This window comes from Canis lupus, chromosome 5, assembly GCF_011100685.1.
Source record: "Canis lupus familiaris isolate Mischka breed German Shepherd chromosome 5, alternate assembly UU_Cfam_GSD_1.0, whole genome shotgun sequence".
Lineage (NCBI taxonomy): Eukaryota > Metazoa > Chordata > Mammalia > Carnivora > Canidae > Canis > Canis lupus.
In genome coordinates this window covers 76,470,017-76,491,793 of record NC_049226.1, presented here as the reverse complement: position 1 = coordinate 76,491,793, position 21,777 = coordinate 76,470,017, and the positions used below count along the sequence as shown (strand labels likewise).

Below are 21,777 nucleotides of genomic sequence, written 5' to 3'. Positions count from 1 at the left end.
TCCATAGCTTCAGATTCTCCAAAGCTCTACAACCCACATGGTTAGAATACACAGCTTGTCTCCCTGCCCACTGGGTCACTTAGCTTTTCTCCTCTTCTCTAGATGCCCCTTGTCAGGTACCATCATGGAAATGCTGCTTCTGTCCCCAGCGTCAAAGCCTTGACTCTCTACTTCCACACACCCTCTGCTGGTGGAAGTCAGTCACACCAAGAGGCTACCCCCCCAACCCCTGCCCAGACTTCCACCTCCACCCCGGTCCTGGACAGCCACTTGCTACAGGGCACCTCTATACGGCTAACCACAGGCCCCAAAGTCAACAGCTGCCAAATGAAGCCAATCCTCCTCCTCTTCTTCCTGCCCATCCTGTCATTCCTAGGTTGCTCCTCATGGGTTCTTTCCTCAGCCAGGGTTCCGACATCCACACATGACCTAATGCTTAGCTGATCCTTTTCTGCATCCATCCAGATGGCACCAGGCTCTGTAATTCCTCCTCTTTAACATGTCTTGGCAAAGTAAAAGAAGCCAGATACAAAAGTCGATGTGTTGTATGAATCCACTTGTATGGAATGTCCAGAATTGGCCAATGTATAGAGGCAGAAGTTGTATTTGGTGGTTACCAGGGGCTGGAGGAGAGAAAAATGGGGAGTGACTGCTCAATGGGTTCGGGATTTCCTTTTGGGGTGATGAACATGTTCTGGAACTAGATGGAAGTGGTGATTGCACAACGTTGTAAATGCACTAAATGCCACTGAAAGGCTCACTTTAAAATGGTTAATTTTATATTAGGTGAATCTCATCTCAATTTAAAAAAATCTGGTCCATTTGCTGCTTTTAATCCCCTTACTACTTTATCACCTCTTGCCCAATGAGGCATCTGCCTCCCATCCCAATTCCCTGTTGCCATATACTGTTCAAAGCCTTTTTTTGGGACCTCATTACTGTTAGGTAAAGGCCAAATCCCCAGCAGTGCACTCAGAGTCCCTTGAGACCCGTGCTGCCAGCCACGTCCCTGCCTCGTTTCCCTGTCACCTGTACTGAAGGGCTAAACCAAAGCCCTGTGGCTCTTTAGATGTACTCATCCTCCCTTTTCCCCACTCCTACTGTATCCCTAATTTTGCTCATATTTTCTTTACTGGGATCCTCTCCCTGCCCCTTTATCCTTGGAGATTCAGCCCAGGTGTCTGGTGCGAGAAGCCAGATGCCCTCATTCCCACCTGGGCTGGTTTGGAAGCACCGGCCCCACCCCTCATGTCCCACTTGTCACATTGCCCTGTGGCTGCTGTTCTACCATCCGTCCCCGTCCCCAATGCACTGGCCATGGGCCAGTGGGCCGAGTGTGGGTGACCACCCATGGCTGCTGAGGAAGGAAGAAAGCCCAGGACAGCAAAGGGGCAGGGAGGGACCTTCCGGCTCTTTGAAACAGAATCTGGGCCCAGCCCCATTCTGACAAAACAATCAAGGACCAAAGTGAACTTGACCTTTTGTACCAGGTCAAGCTGGGGTGGGGGGGGTGAGCAAAAAGAGAGGCTTGAAGGCTTCTCAGATGGGACCATACTGCTGACTGCAACCCCTCCCGACCCTGGGCCTTCCGGGGCCGCGGAGCAGTGATGTACAGCTAGATCCCTAGGAGTTTGCACCAGAAGGTGGCTTCCTCCTAAGGAGTAGCTCTGCCAGGTACTGTCCCGGGGACTGTACTAAGCTCGGTGGGTGGATGTTCACCAGGATGTCAACCTAAGCTGAGTCCACGTTTGGTACAAGACGCTTGCCTGACCGCAATGTGAGGGGCCATCTGGCCCTGGCGGGGCTGCTCTGGGAGGCAAGAGGGCCTTGCTTCCAGGGAAGCTCTGACACCTCTTCCCTGGGTTCCTCAGAACCCTCTGGTGGAGTACAGAGAGCATGTATTTTGGATTTGTAGCCCTGGGTTCAAATCCTGGCTCTGCACCATCTCAATATTTTCTCAACAGTAAAACTAATCCTACACGTCATGAAAGACTGTTGTTAGGAGGGAGGAGTCACAGAATACGTGACTATATGATAAGGATATATATTATACAGTAAGACTAATATAATATTATCTATTAATACTAATGATATAGTGATCTTCATATATAATAAGTTGCTACCACGATTTTTAAATGGAGCCATTTAAATTTAAGTATGAGGCAAAATACATCTAAGTTCTTTTTTTTTTTTTTTTTTTGTTTTTTTTAAAATACATCTAAGTTCTAACTTGCGCTCCTATTGTGCTCATCTTGTCTTGATTCTCCTTGTAGAGTTCTGGAGGGTCACTGGTCGAGGGAGAGGGTTCCCAGCCCAGCCCCTTGTCTCCCCTGCACAGGGCGCAGGAGCCCTACCTTGCTGCTTAGCTCTCCTGACAGCAGGGAAAGGACTGGACACACAGGAACATTCCCTGGCCACGGATTTTGGTCTTGGCCCTTGCTGGGGGTCCTGCAACAGAGTCCCCATGGAGGCCAGTACCCCTAGGGTGCTGCCTGGCAATGGTTCTGGTGTGGTGCGTGCTCTAATCTGCTCCCAGGAACTGCTCCAGGGGCCATCCTAGGTTTGCAGAACTGGTGTCCCTGTTCAGCCTCCATCAGGTGCTTCTTGGCACCCTGACCTTTCTGCCTTTGTTGTGGTGTATCCTTTGTCCAGCAGCTGCATTGGGACCCTGCGAGCATTCCCTAGCCTCACTCTGCGGCTCTTATGTCCTCTGCCTGGGACCTGGGGCTCGTCTGATGAGCTAGGGGATGAGGGAGGGATGCGGATGCATCTCTCTTGTGCCATCATCACTGGCACTGTGGTCACAGACTCTACACTGGCCCTCTCTCAGATGGCACATTTCAGCTCTCTGCGGAGGCTGTGTTCGGACCCAGCCCTCAGATCACCCTCCCTGCCACACAGAAGAGTCCCCTCCTATAGGTCAGGTCTCTGCCCGCCCTGTCACCCCAGCATCACCCCTGTCGGCCCATCCGGCCGGAGCTGGTACTGAGTGGCATCTCTGGAGGAATCCTGCAGAGGGACCTTGGCCAAAGCGCCGGCATCCCCTTCCCCCTCCGGCTGCCAGCCTTGGCGGCCCTGCCACTGTTGCTGATTGTTAGGGGAGCGCCGGGTGGACAGTGGGCGATTCAGTGAGCAGGCCTTCTGAGCAACAAGCCCTGTGCTGTGCCTGAGCTATTCAGCGTGGGCAGAAAAGGGTAACCGCGGCTTGCAGGGTGTGTGGGTTAACCCTCAGTGAGCGGGAGCGTGTCCGGGCTCTGGGGGACTTCCTACAGCCTGTTCAGCTCCCACCACATCCGCCTCTGCCCCGGGCCAGCTGGGGAAACTGAGACCCTGGTCGCTGTGGCCCTGGCCCCTCTCCTCTAAGCCATTCACACCCTCAGCTTGCCACTCCCAGCAGAGGCAGGCAGGAATGAAGCCTCGGAGTATAGGGAGAGGGAGCCCGTGTGTGGCAGAGAGAGGGAGGCTCTGAAGACCATGATGTGGGATCAGGAGGGAAAAGCCCACCTCAACTACCCCCAGCAGCCATTTTCCACCTATCCCCCAACCTCGCCTCGGTTGGAGCCACCCACCAGGGGCTAGTACCTCCCAGAGGCAGGCTGAGCCAGGTCAGAAGGCCATCAGGGCAGGTGACTTGTTCCTAGAGGTACCTGGAAATCAGTAAGCTTGGGAGGCAGGCTGGCAAAAGTGGCAACCCCCAAACCTGTCCCAGCCATGGGACCCTGAAGCACTCGATTGACTTCCCTAAGGCACCATCTCCTCATCTCTAAAAGGGCATGATGACAGTGCCTCTCTTGTGGGAATGCTGGGAGGAGTAAGAGAGATGGTCCCCGGAAAGCAGCAGGCCTGGCGTGTGCCAAGCGCTCAGCAGTGGCTAGGGGGTTGGTACTCCAAGTCAGGGGCTCTGCTGTGCAGGCCTGTAGGGACACTGCAGGGCACTCCCCCATCCTTCTCTCCTACGTTCTAATCTGTGCTGTGTTCTTGGAGCACCTGGGGTCCAGCTCTCAGCTGTGCACCTACTGAAATGATTTTTTTTTAAAGATTTTATTTATTTATTCATGAGAATGCACAGGGAGGAGAGAGAGGGGCAGAGACAGGCAGAGGGAGAAGCAGGCTTCATGCAGGGAGCCTGATGTGGGACTCGATCCAGGGTCTCCAGGATCACACCCTGGGCTGCAGGCGGCGCTAAACTGCTGAGCCACCAGGGCTGTCCCTACTGAAATGATTTAACTCAGTTTCTTGACAATCCCAAGTCACACATTTTCCAGCATTAGACTCAGCAAGAAGCCTTCTCCTTTATGGCTACATCTGACAACATGATTCCATTTAGTGTCTGCTAACATGTTGCTGGTCTTTTTTTTTTTTTCTTTATCCATTTGGGGTTGGGGTGAGGGGAGCCTGACATTGTTCTCTGGAAGTCTATTGCTACAGAGAGGCCTCATTTACAAACGTTTATGATGTTGTTTGGGGTTCTATGTTCTTAGAAACTCAGGACCAGAGACAGCACTGGAATCTCCTGCTCGCGAAGAGGAACCAACCTTACCTGTGCTGAAGGACTCGAAGAGTCGAACGTTGCCCTGAGCGAGGGTTTGGTAGTAGGACCAACTGAGGTACAGCATCAGGGGCATCCAGATGACAGGGACACTGTACCTGCAGGAGGGCCATCGGGGTAAAGAGAGAGACATACACAGGCGCTCGACAGTGTCCAGCTTCCCCAGAAATGCACCTCTCAATGATAGGAAGGAATAAATGAGACCAAAGCATGTACGGGAAGCATATGGAGACACAGGGCCAAAGGGACACTGCTTTGGGGCCAGGGAGGAGAAAAGAAGAGAGACACTGTAAGTCTATTTGCTTCCACCTCTGAGATAAGTTATTGGCAGAAAAGAACTGCATCCCTGTGGCTAGACTCTGCGCAGCTGGATAGATCCTGACCTCTTGTGGCAAAGAAGCCAATTGCAGGCAAAATTATTCCTTTGGGCTTTAGAGGCTGGAAAATCCTCAAAAGAGTCTAGAATAGAACAGGGGTGACATTATTTATATTATTTATATTCCTCAAATGAATGAGAACATATAATGTTTGTCCTTCTCCGATTGACTTATTTCACTCAGCATAAATAATAGTGAATGGGAATAAAGGGGAAAGGAGAAAAAATAAGTGGGATATATCAGAAAGGGAGACAGAACATGGAAGACTCCTAACTCTGGGAAACGAACTAGGGGTGGTGGAAGGGGAGGAGGGCGGGGGGTGGGGGTGACTGGGTGGCGGGAACTGAGCAGGGCACTTGACGGGATGAGCACTGGGTGTTATTCTGTATGTTGGCAAATTGAACACCAATAAAAAATAAATTTATTATTAAAAAAATAAAATAATAAAATAAACAAAAGCTGTTGGAGGCAGCTAAAAAAAAAAAAAAGAACAAGGGTGACATTTAAAGTGGTTTCTGGCTACATGTTCATTTGCCACTCACTCAATGGACAAACCATGCAGAGGAATGGATTGTGTCTATGGCATGTTCCACTATCCCCAAGAGCTTACAGGGTAGCTCTGGGCTCTGGGGGAGGGACCCAGTTGCACCTTCCCCTTCTGTATCTGACTGGCAGCATCAGGAGAGAGGAATAGCCCACCATGGGCCCTGAGCAGGGCTCACCAGACACTCTTGGAGAGGGACTCGATGAGGTCAGAGTGGAAGAGGCGGATGGGCCTGATCACTGGCTGGTGGACCCACTCATCGTACTTCTCTCCCAGGTGGCCTACTTGCCACAGTAGGGGCTTCCGCCAGTCTACCAAATCCTGCAAGAGACAAAGTCAAGTGGACCTGATATTCATACCTGTGCACACTCATTCTTCCAATATCCTGACCCCCATCCTCCACCTCAGCTCTTGTGGTTTGAATGGCACTAGCCACCCTTCCATTTCAATGATCCCAGAACTGACCAAGCCCCTCATCTCAACCTCCTGGTCACAGAAATGTGATCTAGGACAGGCCCATGACCTGAGCTGGAGCAATGAGCCATCAGACACTCTTTCTTTCTTCCTGCTGGAGTTGCTACGTTGGCAGGGCAGAACCCTGGAGTTGCCAGCAAAGCCTACTTGAGGACTTGGTTAACACAGAGGATGGCCATGCCGGGAGTCAGAGACACTGAATCTGGGAGATGACACCTGCACAGCCAGATTCAGCCATGCCTGAAGCCTGAAGTCTTTCTCAGAACTCCAGGTACAGGAGCCAATACATTCTGTACTGGCAATAAAAGAGGCCTTTCCCCCTTTACCATGGGCTTTCTTCTTGATGTTGGCCTGGGTGATTCATTCATTCATCCATTCAAACTATCATTCATTCAAAAATTTTCTTGATATTTCATCTATATATGTGTTTTTAGCAAGCTGTTGAGAGAAAACAAAACAAAACAAAACAAAACAAAACAAAACCAGGAGTGTAAGAGACCATCTTTGCTTTATATAGCTTAGTGCTTAATCAGAGTTGAGTCTAGACCTCAGGCCAGGGTACAAATCCATCACTTAGTGTGTGTCTTTGGAAATTTACTTGACCTTTTTGAGCCTCAGCTTCCCCAGCTATGAGATGGAAGTAATAATAATGGTACCTGCATAAAGTGCTTGGCAAGATTCATCTAAACATGCCAGGTGAGATAGCTTAGTGGTGATGCAGGCAGGCTGAGATTCAGAGGTCGAACAATTGGCACGAATGCTCAGGGTCAAAGAGAAAGACTTTGCAGAAAACCTGGGGTTTGTGCTAGAGCTCACCCAGCATGGAGGACTTAGAAAGGAGGAGAGGGGAAGGGTGTAGAGGGAGATGTAGCGTTGAGAATGACTGTGGTCCATTTGGCACCTTGACACTGATCTGCAGGACAGTGGGAAGAAATCTGCTGACAGTTTTAGATGGCAAAGCGTCCCATCCTAGGCCCATGAGTTAGCACTTTATCCTTCAGGCCAATTGTTTCCAAGGTGGGGACGTATGCATATCCTAGGGGATCCACAGGCTGATCCGCAGACACAGAGAGGAAATATTAGAGACTCTTTCTATTTGGTAATATATTTATCTCATCTTGAAACCACATATGAATGAATGCTTTCTAATACAAGAGTACATTAGCATTTGCAAATAATTTATAATTAAAATGGACATACAATGGAGAATGTGCTCTTAATGTTTTACTCACAGGAATGAAAGATCAAAAAAGCTTGGAAGCTGCAGCTCTAGGCGATGGGAAACCCTTGAAGATTTCTGATGAATGTATTAAAGAAGATTAACCTGTACCAAAGTCAGTAAACTAAAACTGATAAAGAACAATGAACTTGTAGTGAGGGACCATCTTGAAAGCCAGACTCTGCCATTTACCAGCCATGGGCAAGTGCCTTTACCTCTTGGAGCTCCTAGGCTCTCTCATCTATCAAGCCTGGTGCGCCCTGACCTACCATCCACGATAGGGGATAGGGTGAGGTGCGCCCAATATGCAGTGGATGTCAATAAATCTGTAAACAAGGGAGGTAGGCAGCCACTGCGTGTGAGAAGGGAGGTAGTGTCAGGAGAGTAAAGGAGAAGAAAAGGAGTCAGCAGTGATTTAGAGACCTCTCTTCCCACATCCCCGGCAGGAATGTCATCCTTGCCCAGATCTCCAGGCCAAAGCTGGGGTGGCCTTAGCAGATCTCCCAGCCCTGCCGCTGATGAAACCAGCCCCACTATCACTGCCTTCGAGCAGGGGTGTAGGGAAAGCAGGGAATTCACTGGCTATTCTTTCTGTGCCTGTGACCAGGGGAAAACGCCCAAAGATCTTTGTAGTTCCTTCCATGTGAACTTGGTAATTTCCACATAGTGGCTGCCTTCCTGCTTCTCAGGCTGGGAGATGACTCAGGGCAGCCGAGAGCCATCCCATTCAGTACCAGTTATGCCAGGCAATCATCCAAACTCCACTTGGTGCCTGCTCCCTTCCTAGACCCGGTCCCCATACCTCCCTGACTTTTTTCCCTGGGTCTATAGCAAATAGATTCATTGGGTGCATGCTGTCTCATTCCATTTCTCTGCCTCATGTCTCTACACACGCACACACACAGCACCACCACTACCAGGAAAAGGAACTGGAGGAACCAGCTGGTGGCTTGTATTTACACCTTATCTTGCAGCAGCCTGCAGAGCCCCACCTCAGAGGAAGCTAAGTCAGGGTCATGGTGAGAGCTTGAGGCTTTGTCCCAATTGCAATAACCTTGAGAACTAACATTCACAGAGCATTTGTCATGTGCCAGGCATGGTTTTAACACCTTACATGAATTAAATACTTTGAGAAAAAAAGAAAAGAATTAAATAATTCGATCCTCACCATACCCCTAAATTAGGCAGGTCCTATTATTATTGTCATTTTGCAGATGGGAAATGAAGCTGGGTAACTTGCCCAAGATTGCCAAGTTATGTCTTTTTGGTGAGTTGTCTCCTTTATTATTCAGAAATAGCCATCTTGCTACCTAGTAATATTCCTTGTCCCAAAGCCCACTTTGTCTGATTTTAATAGAGTCACACTGGGCTTTTTTATGCTTGGTGTTTGCATGGTCTATCTTTTCCTACCCCTTTACTTTCCTCTTGTGTATGTTTTTACATTTACAGTGCATCTCTTTAAGACAGTATATTGTTGGATAAAATCTCCCTGCATGGAGCCTGCTTCTCCCTCTGGCTCCCTCCGCCTCTCTCTCTGTCTCTCTCATGAATAAATAAATAAAATCTTAAAAAAAAAAAAAAAAAAAAGAAGACAGTATATTGTTGGGTTTCGCTTTTTTTTTTTTTTAAATCTAGTCAGACCATATCTGCCTTTTAATTGTTTAGTCCATTTAATGCTGGGGTAGGTCTACCATCTTGCTGTTTGTTTTCTACTTATTTCCACTATCTTCCTTTCTTGTCTTGTCTGCATTAATCAAATATTTAGAAATATTCTATATTAGAAATATTCTCTATTACCTTTTGAGCTATGCCCTTTTGTATTTTTCCCATGGTTGCTGTTCTAAGGATGATAATATGCATCCTTAACTTATCACCATCTATCTTGAATGAAACCCCTGGTTTTTATATGTTCCATTTTTGCATGCTACACACAACATTCTATGCCTTTTTTCATTTGTGCCCTTAATCCAGACTTAGCTACCTCAGACAGTGAACATTTCAAGCTATAACACAGGGGTATGGCCAGGCAGGCTTCTCTCTCAGCCTAGCAGTGGTTTGTGCAAATTTTTACCTATTGATCCATTTTGCCCTTATTTCATAAAATGAATAGAAAACAGCATAGGATTTATAAGCCTAATTGAGACACAGGAAGAACACCTAGGTGAGCAGCAAGCCAGGATTCTAGCCTGACTCTTATACCCTATTGCAAAGGGAACAGAACAAAAGGACAGAGCAGATGTGGAAAGCTGGTTTTCAGGTAGACAGGGCCGGCCCCCAACCCTCCACTCCCTTAAACATAGGAATCTCTTGTTTGATGTCCTGTGGCCCATCTAGTATTTGGACATGCTCTGTTTCCTCCCTGAGTAGACTAGTGGGCACTGGCCACTGTACAAATGGCAGATTTGCTGTCCAGATTTGGTTGCAAGGCTGCCTCTGACCTCTCACTGCCTCTAACCTGGGTCCATATTTAGCCCACAGTCTGTTTCTGTGGGGCAGCACTCCTTGGTACCAGGGAGCACCACTTCGCTCTGGAGGCTGAAGCATCACCCTGGGAAGAATCCCAAGAGGGAGGCCCCTCTGCAAACATCTCCCTCAGTCCTCAATGGCTGACACCTACATTTCCACTACTGCAGCCTCAGCCCACTATTCTATGGGAAGTAGAGTGAGACTTCCATGCTAGTACCGAAATCCAAACTTGCTGACTTCCCCATTTTATAGGGAAGAATATTGAGGCCCAGAGGGGACAAGTGACTTTTTAAAAAAGATTTTACTTATTTATTTGACAGAGAGAGAGAGAGCACAGGAGAGAGCACAAACAGGGGGAGCTACAGAGGGAGAAGGAGAAGCAGGCTCCCCACAGAGCACAAACCAGGGAGCCTGATATGGGGTTCAACCCCAGGGCCCTGAGATCTGACCTCAGCCAAAGACAGACCGACTGAGCCACCCGGGTTTCCTGAGTGATTATTAAGATGGGACTGGTTGGTCCTGGAGTGGGAGCTCTCCCCACTCCTACCCCCTACCCAGGCTTCCTTCCCCACAGTCTCCTGGGGGCTGGGACATTCACCATATGCTCAACCTTGATTTAGAGAGTATGCACACCAACAAGGTGCCTTTTCTCAATTCTCTTCCAGCCCTGATCACTGACAGAGAAAGTCTCAGCTTTGTACTAATACATCCAATACCTCTCACTTACTGGGTCACTTCCAACATGGCAACTGGCTGGGAATTGGTCTTGAGAAGGGAGGGTGGTAGGAGAGGACAGCTCATAGCTACCTTCTCAGTAGCAAATCCTCCTTTCACAGATGGTGGAGTTTGATGCTCAGAGACAACAAGTGATTCACTCAGGGGTGCCCAGCTAAAGCTGACTGTGTGGATGAAGGTGAAGATTTGCCCAGAAATGGCTTGGTGGGGGTGGGGGTCCTTTTATGAACTCAAAAATCCTGCACAACAGGCCAGGCCCCAGGAAACACATGCAAATTGGGGTAAGTTTGGACAAAGTCCTACTCCCCTCCCCCACTCAGCTCTGCCCCTGACCCACGGGAGCAGGGAGCCCTCCTGGGCTATGTCTGGAATGCAGCTGCAGCCAAGCCTGTAGGGGGAAAGGGCAGCCTGTGGCTCAGAAGGAGCATGGCAGGGCTTGCATCCTGGCAGGGTTGGAAGGGGGCCTCCTCTGCTCCCCAAGTCCCTCCCTCCCCTCCCCTGGCAGCACAGGGGCCAGGAGGCACAGAGTTCTCCCCGGGGGGGCAGCCCCAGCTCAGGAGTGGCGAGCTGGGAACCTACTTTTCCCCAGACACGGCACCTGTGAGGAGAGGGGGCAGCTGCTCTGTGCCAGCAGTTCCTCCCACCTCCACAGCCATGACGTAAGGCAATTGTTTAAAGAAATGTCCACCAAAACCACAGAGCCCATAGCTCCAGGGATGCCTCCCAATGGGCTTCCAACCAGCAGTGCCCAGTGGGGAGAGGCGTGAGGCAAGAAGCTCGACAGGGAATCCCAGCCCCTTTGTCCTTGTCATAGGCCCCTTGGGCTCAGACTTCATGTCCATTATCCTACATATGCTGTGACTTGGAGCGCTTAAGACTGAGATGACCCCATTTTATAGATGAGGAGACTGAGGTCAGATGCTCAATGGCATCTGACGGCAGACAGGACTTGCACTAATATACGGCAGACAGGACTTGCACTCAAGCCAGCCCAGCTCCAAGATCTCAACCACAACCAGGAGGCCTCCTATCAGCTGGCTCAGTCCCCCCACAGCTGTGAATTCCCCAGCACAGAGCTTTGAGGTCCCACAGGGTTCTTACAGGGGGGCTGCAGGCCCGTCCTGTACAGTCTAATGGGCTGGACAAGCTCAAGTCCACAGAGCAGTTCTGGACCACCCGCCTCCTCCTTGTACCCAGGGGAAGTGGCAGTCTCAGGCCTCCCCCTAGGGGTTCAGAGTTGAGTGTGGCCAGGGAGCAAGGGTGAAGGGCCAGACCCCAGGGAGAGAGAAGGTTTGGCCGTGTCACACAGAAAGTCAGTGGGAGCTCAGTCCTCAGGGCTGAAGAACAGTAGAGGGGACCTGCCCTGACTCCCATCCCAAAGCAAGGGTTCTGGTCTTTTGCCAGCAGCACACCTTCCATACCCTTTCCTACGTTTCCAGATCCCCCTGGTATGGGGTGGAAACAATTTCCTCCATCTCGCAGATAAAGAGACCTGGAGCTGTCTGTGGCCACCCAGGCACATCTCCTGTCTCCTGGGCTGCCTTGGCCACCGCCCCTGTAGGGATATAGAGGGCGGTGCCCACCTAGCACACCTGCCTGTTTTCTTCCCGGGGGCAGGTATTTTCTGAGCACTGCTGAGCATTTTGGAAGAGAGGCCAGGAGCTCTGGGCCAGGGGGTGAGCAGCGAAGAGACTCGGGAGACCTGGGCCCTACAAGGATAGCCCGGGAGGTCCCTGTGGGAGGTCCCTGTGGGTCTCTCTGGGCAGCTGGACCTTTTCAACCATCGCCTACTCTGTGGAGGGTCAAGGTGAGAAAGGAGGCCGAAGGAGACCCAAGGTGACTGGAGACAGAGTGCTGGCCTGTACCCCACAATGTTGAGGATGACCTGTACCCACGATGTTGAGGATGACCCTTCTCCAGATGTGGGCTGGCCAAGAGGGCCCTTGTTCTGATCCAGGGTCACTGAGAACTTATCTGAGGCTCCCAAATGGTTAAACCCATGTAGCCAACATCACCATCTGTGTAGGCCGTGGGTCTCCCCGGAGCAGCCCCGGATGCCAAGGGTTATGTGCATGGGGGATGTGGGCATAGGGACCTGGGGTTGCATATTGCTTTGTAAGACCTTTGGCTGGATGACTCTACCTGTTTCTTAGGGGAAGAGAATGGGCCTCGCCATTGGTAGCCTGCGGAGCTGGAGCAGTTCTGTGGGAGCGGTTCTGGCTTAACCCAAAGCAGGACGGAGAAGACTCTACCTCCGCCTCCTCCCTGCCTCCTGCCAGCCCCTCTCCCAGGACAGGCTGCAGGGTCTTCTTGGCCAACTGTCTGGGTGGAAGGGTTCTAGGATCCACAGCAGGGCGGGAGGCTCAGCAGTCACCACAGGCTGGGCCGCTAAGGCAGCTAGCAGAGTCGCTTTGGGCAGGAGACTTAGGCTCTTCCTCATTAGTTAAATCAGGATCATGCTAATCTTTATCTTGTCCTGCTATTGAAAGGATTAAATCAGATAATAGATAATATACATAAACTGCCCTGCCCAGTTTGGCAGGCATGCCCAAGTCTGGCATGTGGTGAGAGCTCACTAAAAGAAGCGTTAATTCAACGCTAACTGAATTAACCAGGGGGTTCTGGGCAGAGAAATTCTGCAAACTCCTCAGATCCCAACAGTTCTATCCAGTTACTGGGAGGCTGGCCCCCAAAGTTGGGAGGGTGGAGGAGGACTGGGGGCGGGGCTCTGAAAAGGACACAGTCAAGTGGTGAAAAGAGGTAGTGGGACAATTAGGCCATGTGTGCCTAGAAGCCAGGGCAGCTCTGGCCACCTCTACTGGGGCAAGCTCCAGGCTGGCTGGGTTCCAGAACATAGGGAGAGGCAAGTAGGGCACAGTGTAGGGTGAGGAGCTACAATGTGGTTTCTCATCCCACAAGGAAGCTTAGATCCCGCCTGGCCCAGTGACTGAAGGAATGATTTAGAAATTGTTCCAGTAAAATCCCACACAGAGCCTGAAAGTCAGATCGCATTGCACCTCCAAGCAGGGCAGGGCACCCTGGCCTTGCTTCCTGGCCCTTTCTGCTGTCTTTTTAGAACATTCCATCCTTTGCCCCGGTACCCCATCTCAGTTTCCCCTCACGCTTTCCAGCACAGCCGACTCCTCCAGCATCTGGGGCTAGGGAGGCTGGGTTCTGGAAGCTAAGACTCCCTTCATTGGCAGCACCCAGAGGGGCTCCCCTTGAATGCAAAACACTAAGGGTTAACTTTGGCAAGTTCTGTCCCAGAAGCGGTGTGTAAACCCGGCCCAGGCCTGGGGAACCCCGGCTGAGGCAAAGCTACAGCCCTCTTGGCCACAGCTCCTCAAGGTCCAGACCGACAGACCCACCCAAGCCCGTGGCCTGGGGCAGAAATAGATGTAAATCAGACCAGGGGCTTGGGGGGTCTCCCAGCCTCTCGGCTCCCCAAAAGGGGCTGGGATTGACCACGTGGTAGATGAATTAAAAAATAAAAAAAAGCTAGCAAAGCACTGTTCCCTCTCCTGGGAAGCTCAGGTCCTCTCCGTGCTGACCCCCAAGTCCCCAGTGGGGCCGGGGGGGGTACCCCTTGCCAGAGCAGGTCTCCAGGCTGTCTCTCAGCCCAGAGACCCAGGAGGAGGGGGGAGGAGGAAGGAGAAACTGTGTGTGAAAGAGAACCACAGAGGAGCAGGGAAGGTGAGTCAGGCTGTGCTGGCGAGGAGCCAGGAGTTGTCTCTGGGAGGGGAGGCAGGGGGCGGGGTGCAGGGGGAGACCCCTCTGCCCCTCTCGCATGGGGTATTGGCAGGACAGGACTGGATTCCTCCTCTCCCTCCTCACACAGTGACGTGGCTGGGATCATCCTAGAACCTGAAGTCTGGGGAGCCTCAGAGGACCCTTCCCCAAGGCAGGGCTGGCCATGCAGGAGCTGCTTGTCCCCAGCCAGCCTCTATGACAGCCCTCTCCCTTCCAGGATGAATCCTTCTTGCCTCTGCACCACAGGACTGCCCATATGCATCCAGCCCTGGTCAGCAATCTCCTTAGAGTGTTTTCTTTCCAACACTCAATCCCCAGGCCAGGCCCACAGATGCTGGTCCCAAGGATCCCTCCTTTAGTACCATCCGCTGGCTACTAAGCCCCCAAGCTTGATACCCTGCAGCTCACCCTCTGGTCCTGCCATCCTCCCTAACCCGTCCTCATCTCCTTGCACATCCTCCTTTTCTAGGTTGAGGCCCTGACTCCACAGCCTCCAGGGTCCTTGTCGCATTTAAGCTGGTAGTTTCCGCCCACATCCTATCCACCTGCAGAAGAAGCTCAAGGTCCTGCAACTTCCAGAGAAGTCAGCCACTTGTACCGAGACCCCTCCAACCTCAGATCTTGGCAGTTGTGCCAAGCCTAGGGGCTGAGGTCAGGACACTGAGTTCCGGTGAGCCCTCTGGACACGCTGTGTGACAAGCCTTCCCTCCCGCTGGCCCATCTCCCTTTTGGTTTCCATGCTTCTCTGAGGGGGATGGGCCCCAGAACAACTTGTCCCGACCTCTCTAGTAGGGCACCCAAAGGCGTCTTTGCTGTGGGCTGATGGGCTCCCCCAGAGGCAAGGCAATTCTCACGTGACAGACACTGTCTCTGAGTTCCTGGGGTCCCGGCCAAAGGGCTCCAGAAAACAGCTTTGTGGAGTCCTCCCCACATCCGGCCACCCGTGCTCTCTGGGTGTGCTTCTCGCATCTCCCCATGTTGTAATAACTTGGTGGGGGAGGTCTGTCCTCCCTGCCCCCCTCCCTGGGGGCCAGGGCCTGTCCTGTTTGTCTCTTGTCCCCGGTGTCCAACACAGGTAGGATACATGGGTGGAGGTGTGTGGTAGTGTCTATTTCAGTATTGGGACAGTCCCCCCACCCAGGCTGGAGGGAGATGACACTCAGGTCTGGTCCCCCCTGGTCTCCCAGGCACCTGCAGACCAATGTTGTGAATGGCTCCAGCCTGTCTCCCCTGCCTCAGCAGGCTCCCAAGCTCGTATGGGCTCACGACTCTTGAGAGTGATTGTTGGTACCTGGGGAGGGGGGCAGCTCTGCCCTGTGTCTGGACCCTCTGAACTGGTCATCATGCTCTTCTCAGCTCTAGGTCCTTGGAGGAGACCACTCTCTGGGGTGTTCGGGGCCGGGGTCTGCGTACACCTCTTTGTGCACAGTTTCCCCACATCTATCACCACCCCAGATCATGCTTGTGAGCTGTGAGCACCTGCTTCCCCATCCTCATCCCTCTTGGGAAAATGTTATGAATAACCAGAGCCTTTGGCTCCCCACCCTGCCGCCTTGGCCCCAGGAGCCCCGGATCATCACCCCACCCCGCCCTGTGCCAGCTACCTGGTCCCAGTCCACCATTTTGAGCTTTGGCTCCATGAAAGGGTCTGACTTCCGAGTGTTCACAGAGGTCACAGTGCCATTCTCCACGGAGCCCTGGGGAGAGAAAATACAGGTAATTACCCACAGTGCTGTGTGGGGTGGGGGTAAAGGGGTGGGGAGCAGGGATCCGCCCCACAGTGAGGCAGCCCGGAGTGCTGAGAGCTCCGTGCTGGGGCAGGGGGTAGGCTGTGTGGCTGGTGGGAATCAAGGGCACTGAGTGCATCTGAAAATAGGTGGACACCAATTGGGTTATTCTCTGGACTCTTCTTCTTCTTTAAAAAAATAATTTCTGGGACACCTGGGTGGCTCAGTGGTTGAGCGCCTGCCTTTGGCTCGGAGTGTGATCCTGGTGCCAGGGATCAAGTGTTGCATCAGGCTCCCCTCGGGGAACCTGCTTCTCCCTCTGCCTGTGTCTCTGCCTCTCTCTGTGCCTCTCATGGATAAATAAATATAATCTTCAAAAAAAGAGAATGATTTCTGCAAAAACAAGAGGCAGAATGATATGGGAGAGACAAGAAGCTGGCAGAGAGGCTGTAGGGAAGTGAGAGTCATCAGTGGGTACACTGTGGACCAGGGGGCCCCCGGCCAGCCTCTCTCTGTCTCTCTAGGTCCCTGGCAGGTGACAGGCAGAGGGAGTCACAGGGTGGCACCCTGGCACCTGGCAGGCTCACTGTGCCATTCCGATGACTACCCCAGCTCCCTCCCTTCCTGGTATGGTAATTCAGAGCCTGTGGGTCACAGGCTGGGGTGACTAGGACTGTGTGCCCATCAGTGGGGAGAGGGTCCCTTCAGGAGCCCCATGCATGGGTCAGGAGCCGTGTTCATGGTGGAACTGGCAGAAGTGCCCAGATGGGCTCAAGGTGAAATCGAAGTTGCAGAGAGGCTAACTTGGAAGGAAATGGAATGTACTAGGAACGTCACATGGCTGCAGCTGGCCCTGACGTCACACAGGGCGAGGCTGGAGAGGGCAGGCCGGTGTGTAGGTGAAACTCACGTCTTTCTGCAGGGAAGGTGGGGAGAGCACTTGCTAGTGGGAGGCCTGGCCTCCGAGTCCCTATGATTAAAGGGAACTGTGGTGCTGGTGGCCTTGGCTGGGCCTTCGGACACAGGGTACTGGCAGGAACTGAGGAGCCTGTTTGGGGAGCCCTTTGGATCAAAAGGACCTGGTGGTGTCAGTATGCTGGCATTTTCTGGGGAAACTCACATTTACCCAAGTAAATGTAGGCTTCTGTGGTCCTGTCTTGGGGTGGAGATCTCAGTATTTTTAGTCTGGGCCACTATGCTGGTACCTGAATTCTTTAAAAAAGCACCAGGGTGACCTCTTAAGGACAAAGAGTGGGTTTTATAGCACATCATGCAATGAACCTTTCTAAGTATCCAATATAAATGTCATATATTAAACCTGTCCCTTCTAGCTCTGTTCTATTCTCAAAATACCCCAGAGCACCCCTAATGACTGAGCTATTGATTATCCCTCCCTCCTGGAAAGTTATTTTCTCCTGGGCACCCCAAATCCTTTTTTTTTAAAAAAGATTTATTTATTTATGATAAACAGAGAGCGAGAGAGAGAGAGAGAGAGAGAGAGAGAGAGAGAGAGAGGCAGAGTCACAGGAGGGAGAAGCAGGCTCCATGCCGGGAGCCCGATGTGGGACTCGATCCTGGGACTCGATCCTGGGACTCCAGGATCACGCCCTGGGCCAAAGGCAGGCACCAAACTGCTGAGCCACCCAGGGATTCCCCCCAAATCCTTTCTTAAGTAGGATAGTCTGATCCTTTTCTGCACCTACCAACCCCCCAACTCATTGCAACTCCATCAATCTCTCTCAACAAAAAGCTCTTCTAGGGGCCTGCCCATTCCAAACAGGGCAGGGGAGGGGTCACCACACGGATGATCATTTAATATTTTGGGGTTACATCTTTCAGACATCTCTGAATGGCAGACACAAATCTGTTTGGGCACATCCGTCCAATCACTGGAAGCAGAAGGGCCATCGCCTCCTGGTACTGGGCACAGAGCACTCATCTACCACCCCAGGTTTCTGCTCACTCAAGTTTGGGCTGTTCTCTGAGAGTACCAGTCCCTGGAAAAGTCTTCCTTCTGCCCACCTGGCTGCCTCTGGTTTTCCAGGGAGCGCTCCTGGTTCCTTCCCTCTAGGACTGTGCACTTTTTCTTTTTCACCCGCTGTCCTTACACATATCTGAGGACAGCCAACACTCCACCCCCCGCCACCTGCTTTTTGTCCACGACACTCTGAGGACATAACAGGGTCTCCAAGCATAAGTACTGGCCCGCTGTTCCCCTTCCATGGCAGATGTAATGGGACCAGGACAGAACCCAGCAAGGCTTGCACCTCCCTGGTGTGGGATGTCATGGGAACTGAGCTCCCACCCGACCTTTCGGTGGCCATCCTTTGCAGTCATTCACTTAGTTCATGGCCCCTGAAGTCTTTGGCATGGACTGCTGCTGCTGGCATCGTGTGCAGAGCTGATACGGTCCAGGAGGTGATCTGGACCTGCATGCCTGTTCACTGGAGGGCCCCAAAAGATGTGTGATGACCGGACACCCAGAACAGTGATGAAGGGGGAAGAGTGGCAGGCAGTGGCAATCAGAGAAAGCCTGAAAATGAGATCTGCAAGGGCAAGTGTCAGGGGCAGGGAGCCTTGGCTCCATATGAGCTTTCTCTTTGGGGCTGATGGTCTCAGGGCAGTATCACTGCATCCCCCCACTCTTCTCCTAGATCTTTGCTCCCACACGGCTTGGATCCACAGCCACTGCTTTCCTAGATTCGTCCATCGGCACACACGTTTGAGCATCCACGATGTGCTGGAGCATCAGCCTGGAAGATGCTCTCTGACCCTGGCCTCACTCCTTGCCTCTGGGGAATGTTCCCTACTGCCCACATCATAGTCTGACCCAGGAGCCCCGCTTTCCCTCTGACGCCACTTCCAAAAAGTTAACATAGTATCATCCCCTCTGAGTCGGCTTACGGCTTACTTCCCTATATTTAGGCTCTTTCCCCTGTGTTTGCAAACTCCTCTGCTTTATGCCCTTGGACGAACCCTAATTTTTCCCTCTAGCCCGTATTTTCCTTGTTAAATGTCATCCTTCCAGGATGATGCAAAGGTTAATATTCACAAAGGCTTACTACGTACCCAGCCTGTAATCTTCATAATAACTGTATGAATTATATGATCTCTTCATTTTCCAACTTTTAAAAAATCATACTTTCCATATGTCCCACTGCCTCAGTTGGTATTTATAATTTTCTGCTTCTTGCTGTTTTTGTATGTTTGGGCAATTATCTTGTTTGTGCAATGGTGTTACAGATTCCAAGAGGGCAGGATACGTTTCCTCTTTCTTAGGGTGCCTAGGATGGCTCCTGGAAATATTAAATGCTCCACTTATTAATTCTCGAGTGGGGCTGTGTTTCAATGTTCTTTGCAACATGTCTAGGGTCCCCTGAGGCTCCTGCAGTACAGTGGGCTTGGCTGCTGGGCATAAAGCCCTCAGGCTCTGCAGGGCTCATGCTTCCTAGAAATGGAAAACACATCTCCTCAGATGAGAGAAGTGGCCCAGGACATTAGACACACCACCCTAAAGTGCCAGTCTGGACAGAACAGTGCCCAGATACAAGGGTCAAAACTACAATAATCTACGCCATATATTCTTGGTGCCCTTTGACCAAGTATAACGGGATAAGCAGAACTGAAAGTAGTGCTAGCATTTTATTTTTCCAAATAAAAATATTTTTAAAAATTACCATCAGCAGCATTTCATAAATGAAAGGAAATTTCAGTACCAAGTAGGTAGAAAACACATACTTCCAGAATAAAAGGCAGTTCTTAAGGAAGGACATTTGGCAACATTACATTGACACTTTTTTTTAAAGGGTTCTATTTGTAAATATTTTTTGATGCAGAAAGATTACAACCTAAAATTATGTCTTAAATTTTTTCTTGGTTCAAATAGCTGCTGTGGGATTCTAAAAACTACATGTAACAGGAAGTAGAGCAAATGTTCACTTGTTCCAGTGAAGTGATATTTTCTTTCTTTTTTTTTTTAAATTATGTATTTATTTGAGAGAGAGAGAGAGTGTGTGTGTGAGGGTCTTCAAGAAGACTCCCCTCTGAGCGTGGAGCCCCATGTGGGGCTTGATCCCAGGACTCCGAGATCACAGCCTGAGCTGAAATAGAGAGTAGGGATATCCAACCCACTGAACCACCCAGGCGCCCCTAAGGTTTTCTTAAAAATGACTAAAAACCCAGTTTCACAGACAGGTGTTGGCTTACAATGGAAACAGAACTTTTATTTTATTTTATTTTTTCATTCAAGTGGAAATATTCCAAGGAGGGAAGTGGAAGAGAGCCATGTCCTGCGGATGGCTCACTGGCTTGCATCCCCAGCGCAGAGTGGCCAGGGATTCACTGAGGACCAGGCCCTTGAACCCTGGGCCAGGCCTGTGTGAAGGCTGGCACTGGGGGAGCACTACCCGTGGAGGATGATGTAAAGAGGGAGGCTGGGGAGGCAGCAGGCACCACTTTCTCCCGTCCTTCTTTCCTCTCCTTCTGCAGCCCCAGCTTAATCTCAGCTTGAGAGAGCTGGAGCCAGCAGGTAGCAATGTCGTGGGTGATATGCTCTTGGCAAATAAATTTCAGACTGGCTGCATAAGCAAGGTGCTCTCTGGGTGGCCTCAGCGGGACCACACCCCTCCCCTGGCAGGAGCCCAAGTTATTAATCACAAGACTGTACACATCTCTGGTCCAGGAGGAGACTTCAAGGGGAGTGAAGGCGAGCAGCACATTGGCACCGCCAGGAGCAGACACACACAGGTACCAGGAAGTGTCCTCTAGTGTGTCTTTCATTGACTATTTTTCTGGAGTCTAGTCGTGAGATTTCAAAAGACCTAAAAGGCTTGTCCATACACAAAGAGGACAAAGACCCTCTGGAAGAAGGGCTCCCATTTCCACTGTGGAGGCCGCTCCCCTCTGACCCTGGGCGCAGGGGGTTCTAGGAATGAGGCCTCCTGGGAGCCACCGGATTGCATGCACTGGTCTGGGCCACATTTTCCAGCCTTCCATGCCCCAGTGTTTATTTTATAGTTGAGCCGGGCTCACCCTTGAATTCCACAGGCAAACACCGTCCATGAATCAGAAGTGTGTAAAGGTCACTCCTGGGAACTGGGCTATAACTCAAGCTTTAAAAGATTTTTTTTTAAAGTTTCTTGGAAACTTCCACGATGCATTATTTAAAAGACTCTCCTGATCCTGGAAGTAAGCCAGAGAGATCTTTAAAAACCAGACAGTGTCAGAAGGCAAAGAACGTGTGTGTTCTTTTCCAGTATTTGGAAATTGTTCTGCCTTCAGGTTGAATGCATTTCAGTATTTTGGTAAGGGAAGTGAGCATTCGGCAGGGAGCCTCTCACGGGCTTTTGTGGGAATGGTCAGCCCAAGTGGGAACGAACGTGGCTTGACATGGGGTGGGCCACTCACCGGTGCAAGGTGATAGCTTTCTTAGGGGGTCCATCCGAGGACACAGATGGTCATGGGGGCAGCAGGAATGGAGCTGAAGACTCACCCTCTCGTCCTGGGGCCTCCTGACCTTTCCACCCTGGGAAGGCAGGTGAGAGCACAGCTACAAGTACTTTTGTCATCAGGTCCAAGGCTGTTTGGAAGAAGCCTAACAAGTGGAGCAGGGTGGTACTGGGGCTGAAAGTGTCTTGCTCTCTTTATGCATTTCCCTGTGACTGTCTCCCAAGCCAGAACATGAGGGAAGAGGTCCCCCTATCTCGTTCACTTCTAGGTTCCCAGTAGCTGGCACAGGACCAGCACTGAATGCTTACTCGGTGATACCATAGGAGTAGACAGTGGCCTGTTGAGGCTCTAGTCACCCAGGCCTGGAAAGGCCACCAAAGCGTGGGCAGGGCAGGTAGAAAAAGAGCTGCCCAGTGCCTTCCAAAGCCTGTGTGTGTACTTGGGGGGAGAAGGTCAACGTGCTCAAGAACGGCCAATGTGCTCTGCCA

The 21,777-nt window shown here is 51.3% G+C and overlaps 1 protein-coding gene and 1 long non-coding RNA gene across 4 annotated transcripts in view; one reads left to right on the top strand and one right to left on the bottom strand.

Moving 5' to 3' along the window:
- Positions 1-21,777, bottom strand: part of FA2H (fatty acid 2-hydroxylase) — a 76,029-nt gene that overhangs the window by 37,033 nt on the left and 17,219 nt on the right. For both annotated transcript variants that reach the window (XM_038538332.1, XM_038538331.1), the window contains exons 2-4: positions 15,719-15,811; positions 5,649-5,791; positions 4,541-4,647 (exon numbers count right to left, since the gene is read on the bottom strand). In XM_038538332.1, coding sequence (XP_038394260.1) covers positions 4,541-4,647; positions 5,649-5,791; positions 15,719-15,811 — 343 coding nt within the window. The remainder of the gene's footprint in view (positions 1-4,540; positions 4,648-5,648; positions 5,792-15,718; positions 15,812-21,777) is intronic.
- Positions 1,496-8,622, top strand: LOC119871949. 2 transcript variants are annotated; one of them, XR_005360097.1, is made up of 3 exons: positions 1,496-1,674; positions 4,482-4,607; positions 8,378-8,622. It is a non-coding gene; the product is annotated as an uncharacterized LOC119871949 (long non-coding RNA). The 2 variants fall into 2 exon arrangements; XR_005360096.1 differs by lacking the exon at positions 8,378-8,622 and adding an exon at positions 7,179-8,369.